The 13,293-nt window shown below is 36.6% G+C and overlaps 1 protein-coding gene across 3 annotated transcripts in view; it reads left to right on the forward strand.

The window, feature by feature from the left end:
- Nucleotides 1-993: 993 nt before the first annotated feature.
- The window catches only part of LOC150077876 (protein D3-like), a 94,820-nt gene continuing 82,520 nt past the window's right edge, over nucleotides 994-13,293 (forward strand). Inside the window, exons 1-2 of one of the 3 annotated variants that reach the window (XM_090385430.1) lie at nucleotides 994-1,108; nucleotides 1,466-1,552. In XM_090385430.1, coding sequence (XP_090241556.1) covers nucleotides 1,053-1,108; nucleotides 1,466-1,552 — 143 coding nt within the window. In that variant the 5' untranslated portion in view covers nucleotides 994-1,052. Of the gene's footprint in view, nucleotides 1,109-1,310; nucleotides 1,330-1,465; nucleotides 1,617-13,293 lie in introns of those variants that run through there. The other 2 variants (XM_090385431.1, XM_090385432.1) reach the window with 2 other exon arrangements.

Consider the following 13,293-nt stretch of genomic DNA (forward strand, 5'->3'; position numbering starts at 1 on the left):
TGTAGCACAGTGGTACTGTCATTCTCACACAGGGTGGAAAAGGCATGGGTTCGAATCCAGTTGATGACGCGGGGACTTTTATGGGCATATTTCATTCCCTAGCTGAGTTAGTCGGTCTCAGACGTAGAGCAAGGTTTTTCCCCCTTGATCCTAGGGTTTTTCGTCAAGCAAAGCATGCAAATCGACCAGAGAACACACTCAATTTACAGCCATAATACACATAGGTCGATGAAATAACTTTCCGGGTCATCGTAATGAATAGGGTTTTTTTTTTTTACTTTCAACATCATACTTAAACTTATTCACCCACTCATTCACTCGCAGGCTTACTGTTGACTCATGCAAGCTTTAGCATAGTGAACCGACAGTCTTCCTTAAATATCAGTTGGTTATATTTCATCCACATTCAAAAATCTGACCTCAAATCACATCTCTGGCTTGGTACTGACCTGCAATCCGTGTTGTCGTCTGAAAATTGATTGTTTCCAATAACTCTAGCAGGTGGCCAATGATAATCTGATCTTATAAATTTATTATTTTTGCATAGTATATATTTTACGTTAGATTTGTGCTTTTCATTTGAATAATCTTTGTACGTATTTAAAATGGAAACTAATTATATCACTGGTGAAACTAATATGTCCATCCAACTTGTTTGAAAAATTTTGTTGTCCGAATCATTTCAGGAGTTGATGAAACACAAATCTTAAAGAAATTATGTTGAGAAATTTATTTCAAGAAGTACTTTCAGTGGTATTCAACATTGTTAGGCGAAAGGAATATCTGAAATTTTTAGTTGCTAAAATTTGGCTTCACTAGTGCTTCTTACCGAAGAATTATCAAATTAATCACTTTATTCATTCCATGAATTGATTTGTATGAGAATGATTAGTTGTGGCTGTTTTTTTTTTTTTTTTTTTTTTGCTCAACTAGAAAGATAACAGTAACCAAAACAGCAATGAAATGAATCCGTATATCTAATTGCCTTACCAATTCCCATTTTCACTTATAAATCTAATCCAATTCAAGCTTTTATTCGTAAGTGTTAAAAAATGGCAGTTAGGCTGGTTTTGTCAGTAGCGAAATCTTTCGGGTCCCTTTCATTGAGGTGATTTTTTTTAAACCACGAATTGGTTTATAAAATAGAAATTAGAACGTTCAGAACTATTCCATTATCGTTAGCCTAATTATTTTATATACAGTATATATATATATATTTATTTTTTTATTTTTTTTTAGTCTTACTATTATTGCTATTTGATTTTGCTTTATTATTAATATTATTTAATGCACGATAAGTGAGTTACTCGCTTCATCATGTTTCATAAGGTTTGTGTTTTGGGTTTTTATTTTTTCTTAATGCTTGGTAACCTGGTTATTATCTATTTTTATCTGTGTGTTATTATTATCTGTGTTATGTGTAGTACTGTATTGTATTTACTTGTTATTATGTTTTTTGCTTCAGGAAATTGAATTGGGAACGAGAGTCAACTTCTGTATTCTTGAATTCTTGGGCACGAATTGTTAGTGGCTTTAGATCTCGACGTGTATCGTAAGTGATAATATACTATATAATATTTGTGTTTAGCAGTCAGAGCATTCTCTCTTTGTTATAAGTAAGCTGAAGTTATGATATTTATGTAATGTTTCAGTTTTTCGGTTAACCGTTTTCATTCTTCACATAATAAAGATTTACTGATTTATTTACTTAGCTATTAGCGTGACGCGCCCAGTAGTTTGGTTTTTTTTTTTTTTTTTTTGGCGGGGTGGGGGGCTAGTATGTTCCGCATTGGTAGTTGTAACACGTGACTGCAGTTACATAAACAAACTGTTTTGTGAGGAGCCTTACCTCCCCCCGTCGGTGTGTTTGCTGTCAATGGACTATAGGGGCAACCATCGAATGGCAGAGATTTGTGCCATTTGGTTGTTGAAAGTGTACTGTGAAGTTATATATGACTGCCCATGTGACAGTTCTTGATTTGTCATTGTATATAGTTTATTTTTTCAAATTAAACACTCCTAAATTTTGGTATTTGTGGATTACCAGTATGAAAATTCAGCCTGCATTGGTTACCAGTTACCTGTATTTTTATAACAAAATATGGTTGTTGCAATTCATTCCCAAGGGCAGCTCACATCTGGTGAGTATGGGCCTGGCATACCCAGGGTCCTGAGCTGGATATCATCATTCTTCTCTTTCTTGGTGATTACTTTCTCTCTCTCTCTCTCAGGGTAACTGGGAAAATTTTTTTTTTTTTTTTTTGCTGGTGCAGCATAAGCCTCAGTCTTCCTTGCACTATATGGCTAATAATAATCAAATTGTGAATAACTGGTGCCTTGAGCAACCCATGAAACACAACCCCCCCCCCTCCTCCATTCAAAGACTTCTAGATGAAGACTGGGAAACATTGCTGAGTTACTATTTATGAAAATTGAAAACTAATCAACACAATCTCAACAAATATTAAAACAAATTTCCCAAAAATATTATTTATCTCTGTATTAAATAAAAGGTTTGAAATATTAATAAATTCTCAGAAATGGTGGAATTCATTCAGAAAGTAGAATTAATATTTCAATTCCAATGTGAATTGAAATTTTATATCATTTCATTTCATTTCATTTAAACAACAGAATTATCCCCAGGGGCTCACATCTGGTTGGTATGGGCTTGGTGCACCCAGGGGCCTTAGCTGGATATCATTCTTCTCTTCCTTGGTGATTCCTTTCTACTTCTCTCTCTCTCTCTCTCTCTCTCTCTCTCTCTCTCTCTCTCAGGGTAACTCGGGGAATTTTTTTTTTTTTTGGCTGGTGCAGCATAAACCCCATTTCCTTGCATCTTTCAACAATTATCTTTCAGATAATTGTTGAAAGATTTGCCATCATTCACTTAGAGTGAATCAGACTTTAAGATTGTTAAAAAAAATAAAACAATGTAAGATTGTTAAAAAATAAATCAAATGTTTTGATTTATTTTTTAATAATCATGCATTATTTACAATTAACATTAATCTTGTATTAACAATGATACAAGAGCAAAAAGAAAATATCTTTCAGGGAAATATTTAAATTTCTAGAAATTTAAATATTTCCTTGAAATTAAAGTGTCTAGAAAGTATGTTATTTATAATGAAATGTATATACTGTTTACAAGAAAGCATCACAGACAAAAACAGTTCACATGTGAATTTTATAGAGAGGCAAAAATGCAATAATACTTGAAACAGTTAAAATAACTGCAGTCAGCTGGGTAATATCACAGCCTTCTCTTGGTCTGGAGAAGTCGTCTGAGTAATCAGAATAAATTCATCAAATTCACGGATTTCAGTTGAGACTGAAATAATGACGACTTTGTTTGTTTGTATATATATTTTTTTTTTCCCTATTGTTTCCATTTTAATTTTTTAACTTTGATTTTTTTCCCCATGAATTCAGCCATATAGATGCCACCCACTTTAAACTTGGTGCTCCGAGTTATTATTGTATGTTGCTTACATGAATAAACTGCCCCTATCCCGGGAATTTATTGTATATTCCCATTTACAGGTGGTGAATTGAAATGCAGAACTTGCTGCGTTGTTAGCATTAAAATGGTAGAAAATTGCAAGGAAGCAAAGCTTATATAGCACCTGCCATAAAAATTAAAAAAACTTCTCCTTAATTTTATCAACTACCTTTCCAAATACAGTTTTTCTTAGGGGTGACTATGGCACTTCTCCCCAGATAACAAAGATATTTTTATTTGACAGTAATTGAAAAACAAAACTTAGGTTGAATTTTTAACGAGTTTTTATGTATACACATTTTTATAATACTATGTTTTTTTTTTTTTTTTTTTTTTTTTATGTGAACCCCAAACACGAGAGGTATTAGAACCTATAGTACTTAGTACCGTGCTTGGGTTTGAGGTTAAGAAGATGATAGAAGATATTTGTTGACATTGGACTTGAACTTCTGTAGATTGTAATTTTCAGGAAATACGTATGAAGGAAGGTTGTTCCAGAAAACGGCAGTTGAATGAATAAATGAGGAAGATGAAAAGTTGGTTCTGTGGGTTTGAAGTTGGACAGTAAATGGATGTTGGCTGGTGGCGGCACGTGTTCGGACTGTTTTGAAAGAGAGAGCAGGAATTATAGAAGCCAATTCAGAAGAACAGTGCCCATGGAAGTATCTGTAGAAGAGGCATGCAGCAGAAACAGTGCGTCTATGAGAAAGCGAGTGGAGAGACTCTGTTAGAGATGAATCATTAATTAACCTAACTGCCCTCTTCTGAATGGAATCAAGAAGCCTGAGAGAGGTTTTGGGGGCACCATCCCAGATGTGGGAACAATGTTCCATGGCAGGGTGAATTTGCGATTTATACAGAGTGAGCAGCTGTTTGGAAGAAAAGTAACGCCGAGAGCGAAAGAGAAAACCAAGTTTTTTAGATGCAGAGGAAGCAATATTTGTAATGTGCTTGTGCCAAGAGAGATTAGAAGGGTAATCCCCAAAAGAGATATATCATTTTGCCTAGAAATCGGAGTGTCACTAAAGATAAGCATAGGAGTAGAAGAATCCTTTTTGCGAGATATAAGACAAGACTGAGTTTTAGAAGGGTTGAAATCAACTAAGTTGTCTTTGCCCCACTGGAGAATTACCTGAAGATCGGCATTTAAGGAATTAGTAGCAGATTTTCGAGAAGTTGAAGCTGATTGAGCAGGACAAGGTTTCTCAAAATGGAAAGTTGAATGCAATGAGCTATCATCGGCAAAACTATGGATAGGATTTCCAGTCAATGGAAGAAGGTCATTGATATACAAGAGGAAAAGAGTGGGGGAAAGAACTGAACCTTGGGGGACACCGGCATTAGTGGAGAAGTTAGAAGACAGAGAGCCATCTACCATCACTCTCAGTGAGCGATCAGAGAGAAAACTGGATAACCAATTACTAAAAACAGTTGGCAAACCATAAGATGGAAGCTTGTTTAGAAGACCTTTATGCCAAACACGATCAAAAGCCTTTGAGATGTCCAGAGCAACTACTTGTGTTTCACCGAACCTTTCCATTGAATTAGTCCATAAATGGGTAACATAAGCCAGAATATCTCCAGTGGATCGACACTGACGGAATCCATACTGGTGATCGTTGATCAGACGGAAGGTTTCTAGGTAGTTTAACAGTTGGCAGTTAATTGATTTTTCCATTACTTTAGAAAGAGTAGAAGTAATTGCAATGGGACGATAATTGGATGGGAGGGATTTATCACCCTTTTTAGGAACTGGCTGGATATGAGCAAGTTTCCAAGCAGAAGGAAAAACACCTTTGGAATAAGAAAGTGAAAAAAGGCGGCAAAGAATAGGAGTAAGTTCAGGAGCACAGGTTTCGAGAACAAGTGGAGAAATACCATCAGGACCTGGAGCTTTCTTAGCATCAAGATTCATCAAAATCCTTCTGATATCCTTTTGACGGAAGACCACAGGAGGCATTGAATGGAGCGTGTTGGGAATGGTGGGAGGTGTTTTACCAAGATCATTAATACATGAGCTGGAAGAAAAATGGGATGCTAGCAGGTCAGCTTTATCCTTGGCTGAAGTGGCAACATAACCATCTGGTTTGGACAGAGGTGGGAGCAAAGATGGGCAAAAGTTGGGGCCAATAGCTTTGGCAAGAGACCAGAATGCTCGGCTACCATTAGGGCAAGAAGCAAGTTTTCTACTCTTAGCCTGTTTAAACTCTAGTTTGGACTGATTAATAACTGCTTTACAACTGTTGCGAGCTTTGATGTAGGCAGAAAATGAAACTGAAGAATTAGAAACAAGCCAATTACGATATGCAACATTCTTCTCTTGGACAGCCTTAGCACATTTATTGGAAAACCAAGGTTTAGATAAAGGACGAGATTTTAAAGTCGAGTGTGGGATAAGGGATTTCATTCCTGCAAGAATAATTTCACTGACACGATCTGAGCAAACGTTGACATCAGAAGTTTTGAAACAGTAATCCGACCAAGGAAAAGAAGAAAAGAAGTCTCGCAGGTCATCCCATTTTGCATTCTTGTAATGCCAAACAACACGTGGTTGGGAATAGCCATGAGATAAAGGTTCCATTGGAGAAGAGACAATCACCAAGTTGTGATCTGAAGTGCCTAAAGGACCTCTCACTTCGACCGTGTACTTAGAAGGGTTGTTTGTGAGAAAAAGATCAAGCGTATTGGCTGTATGATTAGGATTGTCCGGTATTCTTGTAGGTAAATGAACAATCTGTGCTAGGTCATTAGTAATTGCAAAAGCCTCAGCATCTCGGCCTGCTGGGTCAGTGTGACTAGAAAATGGAAGCCAGCTGGAGTTATGAACATTAAAATCACCAAGGAAAATCACTTCACTGTTAGGAAAGTTGGACTGGAGAAAGTCAAGTTGCAAAGAGAGGAAGTCAAAGAGCTCCAAGTGATTAGTGGAGTTGGGAGAACGGTAGAGACAACAGATGAATTTGACACAATGAGGTAGAGAGATTTTAAGCCAGAGAAGATCAAAGAGAGGAGATTCCAAATTGCCAAGTCTCTGACAGGGAATATCAGAACGGACATATGCACAAGTACCACCTTTGAGGCAAAAGGAATCATACAGCGAATAATTTGGGCATCTGAGATGAGCAGTAGATGAATCAACCGATAACTGAGATTCTGTCAGAAAAAGTACATGGGGTTTGGCAGACTGCAAGTGGAAATGGACATCGTTGAGATTAGAATTGAGACCACGTATATTTGTGAAATGAATTAGGAAGTCCTTGGGAGGTTTAGATGTTTTCGCAGATAAGCTTGCTCTATTAGTTTGACAATTCATGGTGTATTCAATAGTAAGAAAAAGTAGGTGGGACATGCTGTATGAAGTAATGAAATTTTTGGATATGGCGTACATGTGGTAAGAATATTCCCAGATCCTTGACATAACATTGCCTCGACAATGCTCCCCCCATACACACTACTCGTACTCCCTCCAGTCACTATCTGGCAGAGTAGAGGTAGCAAGATTATACACTAGCTGATCCGGAAGCTTCCTAGAGAGTTACCAATAGGTTCAGTCTGGTGTACTAACTAGTGGCCAGCCTGCGAACACCGTTATACATACTTTTATATAGTACAGGTAACCTTCGCATAGCACGGTAGTTTGGTTCCTACAAATTCTCGTGTAATGTGAAATTGAGTTATACAGGACTAAGAATCAGTACAAAAAGGGGGTTACATTCCAAAAGCTAATAAAAATACACCATTTTTTTTTATAACTATTGAAACTTAATTTTTATAGTAGTAATAACTTAATATTTTAACTTTATTTTTATAATAGTAGTAACTTAAATAGTAATAACTGAACAAACATCTTACCTTACAAACTGTGATATATGTCAGATAATGTACGTTCATTTAATTTTCTTTCTCTTCATTGCTGCTAAGCACAATCTCCTCTGCAGCATCTAGATTTCGTGTACCTTCTGTTCTCTTTAAAAGTCACGAACTGCACTCTTCGAAGTCACAATTGTTTTTTATGGTCTCAAACAAGCACAATTTCAATAGCACAGAAATTGCACCCAATAGCACCCAGGGATCTCCCAACAAAATACAGAGGACTCCTGCTTTAAATGATACGTGAAAATCGGAAGAATATTTTCCAGTTAGCAAAATAAAAATAAATTTATGCTTACATACATAGCTTAATTAATGCATACTGTAATATGTACATACTAATTGATATTTCTGTTCACTGACTTTTTTTTTTTTGTTGTAAAATTCAAAACAGTAAAAATGATAAGCAATTAATAACAAAGAACATTGCATGCACAAGTTGCAACAAACACAATACACACAAGTGAGACACGGAGTAACGAGTTTCAGAAAATTTATTTGTTTTTTATATGATTGAATATTTCATGGAAGGGGAAACGCATTTCGCCATAATAACGTGAAAACCCACAGAATTCCAGCTGTCAGTACTATAATAAATGCAAGAAGATCGAGTTTACTACCCATTTATAATTGATTACATTACCAGAAAAGACCAATAAACTGGAAAATGCAAATTGTTTTTATTGTTTTATGGTAGTGACCTCCAGAAATGTGCTTTAGAAAAATATCATGAAGGTGATGATGACTAACAAGTCAACAGCAGGGGATTCACAAAAAGGAATGGAAGCATTTAAAATTACATCTAACATAATATGTAGCAGAGTTTTCCCAGCACAAAAGTTCAAATATACCGTGTTATGTGAGATTTCCCACAATTCTCTAACCATGTTAGAGCGAAACCGTGTTATATAAGGTACCATGTTGTGCGACAATTGCCACAATTTATCAATTGTGTTATACGGGGGTTGCCTCTATACATAAAAGTATACATTCTGACATATAAGTCAACTGAGCATATAAGTTGATATCTGTTTTTATGCTTGAAAATTTGTGGTTAAACAGTTCGTGAATATGTATATATATGTTTTATGTGTTGTATCCTGAAGATTATATATAAGTTTTCTCAGTTCATTTTAAATGACATTCAAAGTATGTTACAAATTTTCTAGTTAAGTGCTGATTTACTTTAACATTTTTATTTCATTCATTTATATTATTGTTATCTCATAGAAAATGAAGCGATCATTCAATTCAGGAGCACATAAATGAAAATGACAGAGAGAAAAGGAAAAAATTGGTAGAGAAGCAAAAAAATTCAATAACTACATTTTTAAAAATATCCAGTGCTATAACAAAAATAGGTACATCTGAAGAAACAGAAGTAAAAATCAAAGAACAGGAAGGGACAACAAAAACTAAAGTAGAATTTATACTACTTTAGAAAGAAAACAAGAATTAAAGACTTAAATTCAGAAAATGTAATTGATAATGTTGAGAAGAAGCAAATAAAAATTTAGTAAATTATCCAAATGATATTGCATTATGAACAAAACCTTAAGTAATGGTGCCATTAATTATTATTTCAGTTTAGTAATGTCTCCTACATTTGTAGGAGACATTACTAAACTGAAAAGTGAATATACAGAAAGGAAAACAGTTTACTGTAGGAATTTAGAAGATTTGCATTTTTTTCTGCCAGAAAGCAAATGGCAACAAAGAAAAAAAGGGAATGGCTCATTTTTTCTAAAATGAGTAAGCGTGTCTATTATTACATTTGCAAATTATTTTCTACACTGCCAACAAAACTTTCTACTGAGTAGAATAATTTGAAAAATATAAATAATATATTAAAGCAGAGGCAGGCAACCTCCGTCCCACGGACCAACTCTGGCCCTCGAACGTGCGTAACCTGGCTCGTGGCTGTTTACAAAATATATATCCCGCCGTTTATTATATATATTTTTGAAGGCGGAGACTACAGCTAAATATATGTGGAATCACAAGCAGAGACTACAACTAAATATTTGCTTGGCCTCTTTCTGGACTTTGAAGGGGCCTTTGTAGCAAAGTGTCCTGTAGCGGTTCTGGGAGGCCGAAGTGTCAAGACCAATATACAATCTTTTGGCAAGTTATTTCTCACATTGTTCCATAAATGTCAAGAATAGATCTGTACAGATCTCCAGAAATGTTTCATGAGGACGTCCACGAGTCAACGTTGGGGCCCCTGTGTCGGAATCTCGTATTTGACTCTTGGCTTAACAGAAAATTTGAAGCGATCACCATTAATCACATTAATCACCATTAAGCGATCACCATTAATCACATACACGGATGACCTTACTATTCTTGTGCAGGAAAACTCAAGGACATCTTTGCACGTTATGGACAATTACTGCAGGCACTTTTCACTTGGTCTGAAATACATAAACTCCATATCTCACCGTCAAAAACAGCATTTCCCAAACTTTTTAGTCACGGAACACTTTTCGTCTCACAGTATAGTAGTAGTGACATGTGATGCAAGAAAGCAAGTGTATGAGGTTATGCAACATTAGCCAAAAAATAAAATAATAAAATAAAAAATAAAAAATTGACACAACAATCCCCTCTAAATGTTTGTCCAGTTCCTCCTTAAATTTATTTGACCTATCAACTACCACAACGACAGATGGAAGTTTGTTCCAGCAATTAACCACTCACTGGCTAAAGGCAAATTTCTTCACATCTATTCTACATCTGTCTTTCCTCAATTTGAATTTATGCCTCCTTAAGGCCATAAACAAGTGGAAGAATCCCATCAGCATTGCTCAACCCATTCAAAGCCTTATACACCTCAATCAGATCACCTTGCAGGTGCCTAGTCTCCAACTGCTGCAATTTTCACAATTTAAGCCTCTCTTCGTAAGAGGATCCCTTCATTTCCCCTCACCAATCTGGTTGCCCTTCTCTGTACACACTCAAGCAAATATACATCCTTCCTAAAATGAGGCCTCCAGACCTGTACACAGTACTCAAAGCATGGCCTGACCATTGCCTTATACAGAGGGACAATCACCTCCTTTTCCCTGCTAGCAAAATTCCTGTATATCACTGACAAAACCCCATGGACCTGCCCTGGCAGCCTGTCTGCATTGCTCAGAAAACTTCATATCTGACTGCACAATTACTCCCAGGTCTTTTTTCATTTTCTGCCACCTTAAGTATAGTACCACATAGTTGGTACATTTCTCTGGGGTTACTTCTACCCGTATGCAGTACTTTGCATTTGTCAATGTTAAACTTCAATTGCCACTTCTCAGCCCATCTACCAAAATTTTCTAGATCCTGTTGCAGTAGCACACTGTCATTAACAACCCTGCCAACCTTTGTATCATCTGCAAACTTCGACACTAATCCTGATACACCTTCATCAATATCATTGATAAATATACAAAACAACAGTGGACCCAACACCGAACCCTTTGGGACTCCATTAATAACATTAGTCCATGAAGAGCAGCACCCATTGATTACCACCCTCTGTCTTCTCCCACTCAATCATCCTTTTATCCATTGTAGCAACTTACTTTTAATATCATTCTACTCCAATTTGTACAGTAGTCTTCCATGTGCAACAGTGTCAAAGGCTTTCCTGAAATTCAAATATATGATATCAAAATTATTTTTTGCATCTAGTTCCTTTATAACCAAATCATAATAACCAATCAAATTTGTCAGACAAGTCTTTCCCTTAACAAACCCATGCTGTGTCTGAATTATTGCTGCAGTCTTGTCTAGATGACTCTGCAATGCATCTTTAACCAGTGACTCCATTATTTTCCCCGGAACAGAAGTTAAACTAAGCGCCTCCATAGCCAGGTGGGAAGGAGCAGCAGTGCGTAGCATACGCTTCTTGATTAGACCGGGGTTCGAGCCCGTCACCACCAAATACGGAGAATGTGGAAGGGTCAGGGAATGACCACCACATATCTCGGAGCAATATGGCCTTAGTTGCTAATGCTCCTAAAAAAAAAAAAACCAAATAACAAGTTAAACTAATTGGTCTGTAATTACTTGTGTCACCCTTCGATCTCACTTTGTGAATTGGGATACATCTCCAGTCCGTGTGGACCTCCCCTGAGTCCAAGGATGCTCTCATAATTATGGCTAAGGGTTTGCTTACTTCTTTTGCAGCCTCCTTTAATCTAACTGGATAGATCCCATCCACCCCGGGTGCCTTTCTTATGTTTAACTTCAACAATTTCTCCTCCACTTTGCTCTCAGTTATTACAAAATCATTAAGCACCCTACTACAATTTGATAACCTTCTGGCATTTTCAAACCTCAATAACTCCATGTGTGAATGTAGATGGAAAATACTAATTCAGTTTGTTTGCTATCTGAGCAGGATCATCAACAGTCGAACCATCGATATCAAGTGGGCCAATCAGATTCATCCCCTTCCTTTTAGAGTTTATATAAGTAAAGAAATCCTTGCTGTTTTTCTTAGCATCCTTTGCAAAAGATTTCTCTTAATCTGCCTTCGCCTGCCTAACCTCCTTTGTGACTTGATTACAGACTAGCTTATATCTACCATATGCTTCTGTGTCACCTAATAATTTATATGCATCCCATGCATTTTTCTTCTCTGCCACGAGTCTCATTAGTTAATTTGACAACCATTTAGGCCTAAACCTCGAACAATATTTCTTAATGGTATGAAACTTCTAGTAGCTTCCACGATTAATTCCTTGAATGCTTCCCACTTAGAATTTGCTGTTGGTAACATCATTTGATCCCACTGTACAGAATTTAAAAACTGTCTGAAACCACTATAGTCACCTTTACGGAAGCAAAAACCCTTTCCTTTATCCCTGATGGTAATTATATCTTTAAGTAAATCCCACATCAGTACACTGTGATCACTGCCACCTAGTGGTTCCTTTATCTGCAAATTCTTAATACACAAATAATCACTACTCAGTGATCATTACCAGATCCAGAGTATTACCCTCTCTGGTTGCCTCTCGAACATGCTGCTGCAGAAAACAATCATCCAGTAAATCCACAAAAGTCTTACTAGTGTGTGAGTAACCAACCCACAAGTTCCAGTTAATATCTGGGAAGTTAAAATCCCCCATTATAAGACATTCTGATTTACTTGCCCACTCTATTTCTCTGTATAATTGTTTGTTGTACTCATTCGAGTCATTAGGCCTATAACACACTCCTACTCTTATTTTTGCTTTTGCAGTACTTATGTCACACCAAACTGACTCAACAGTGCACTGTTCATCTATATCAACTGGATGCACTTCTTTTGATTTTGTTTTTCTTAATTAACAGCATAACACCTCCTCCCTTCCTATCCTTTCTGTACACATTGTACTCCCCAAATTCCAATTCTGCATTCCTAATATGTGTGACACCATGTCTCTGATATTCCAACAATATCCGCCTTTGATGTCTTGACCAACACTTCAAATTCTTAAAATTTATTTACTATACTTCTAGCATTGGTATACATGCACCTATTCTTATTCTTAGTTACCCTCACACATCCCATATACCCACCTGTTTCACGATGACTGCCATCAGTCCCTGAGACCCCCACACCCCTTGCTCCAGGCCGCTGCTTATTCTACTAGAAGTAGTGCAAGAATCACCTTCACCTCTGCCTGCGGCTACTTAACCTTTTAGTCTGTGAATCCCCCCAAGCTAGCAGTTTTCCAACCCATCTAACCCACCCCTGTATATTCACGGAACACTTTTCATTTCACAACATATTCACGGAACACTTATGAAACACAAGTTTAGCGGGAGCCAAAGAACTATTTGTTAATATTTTATTACATATGACGCACCGTGCATCATTTTATTTCCAACACACGTAAAGCCGAGATTCAAATAACTACCATTATACTTTTGTTTTGGTCTTT

Source organism: Mastigoproctus giganteus, chromosome 11, assembly GCF_048544385.1.
Source record: "Mastigoproctus giganteus isolate SK-2022 chromosome 11, ASM4854438v1, whole genome shotgun sequence".
Lineage (NCBI taxonomy): Eukaryota > Metazoa > Arthropoda > Arachnida > Uropygi > Thelyphonidae > Mastigoproctus > Mastigoproctus giganteus.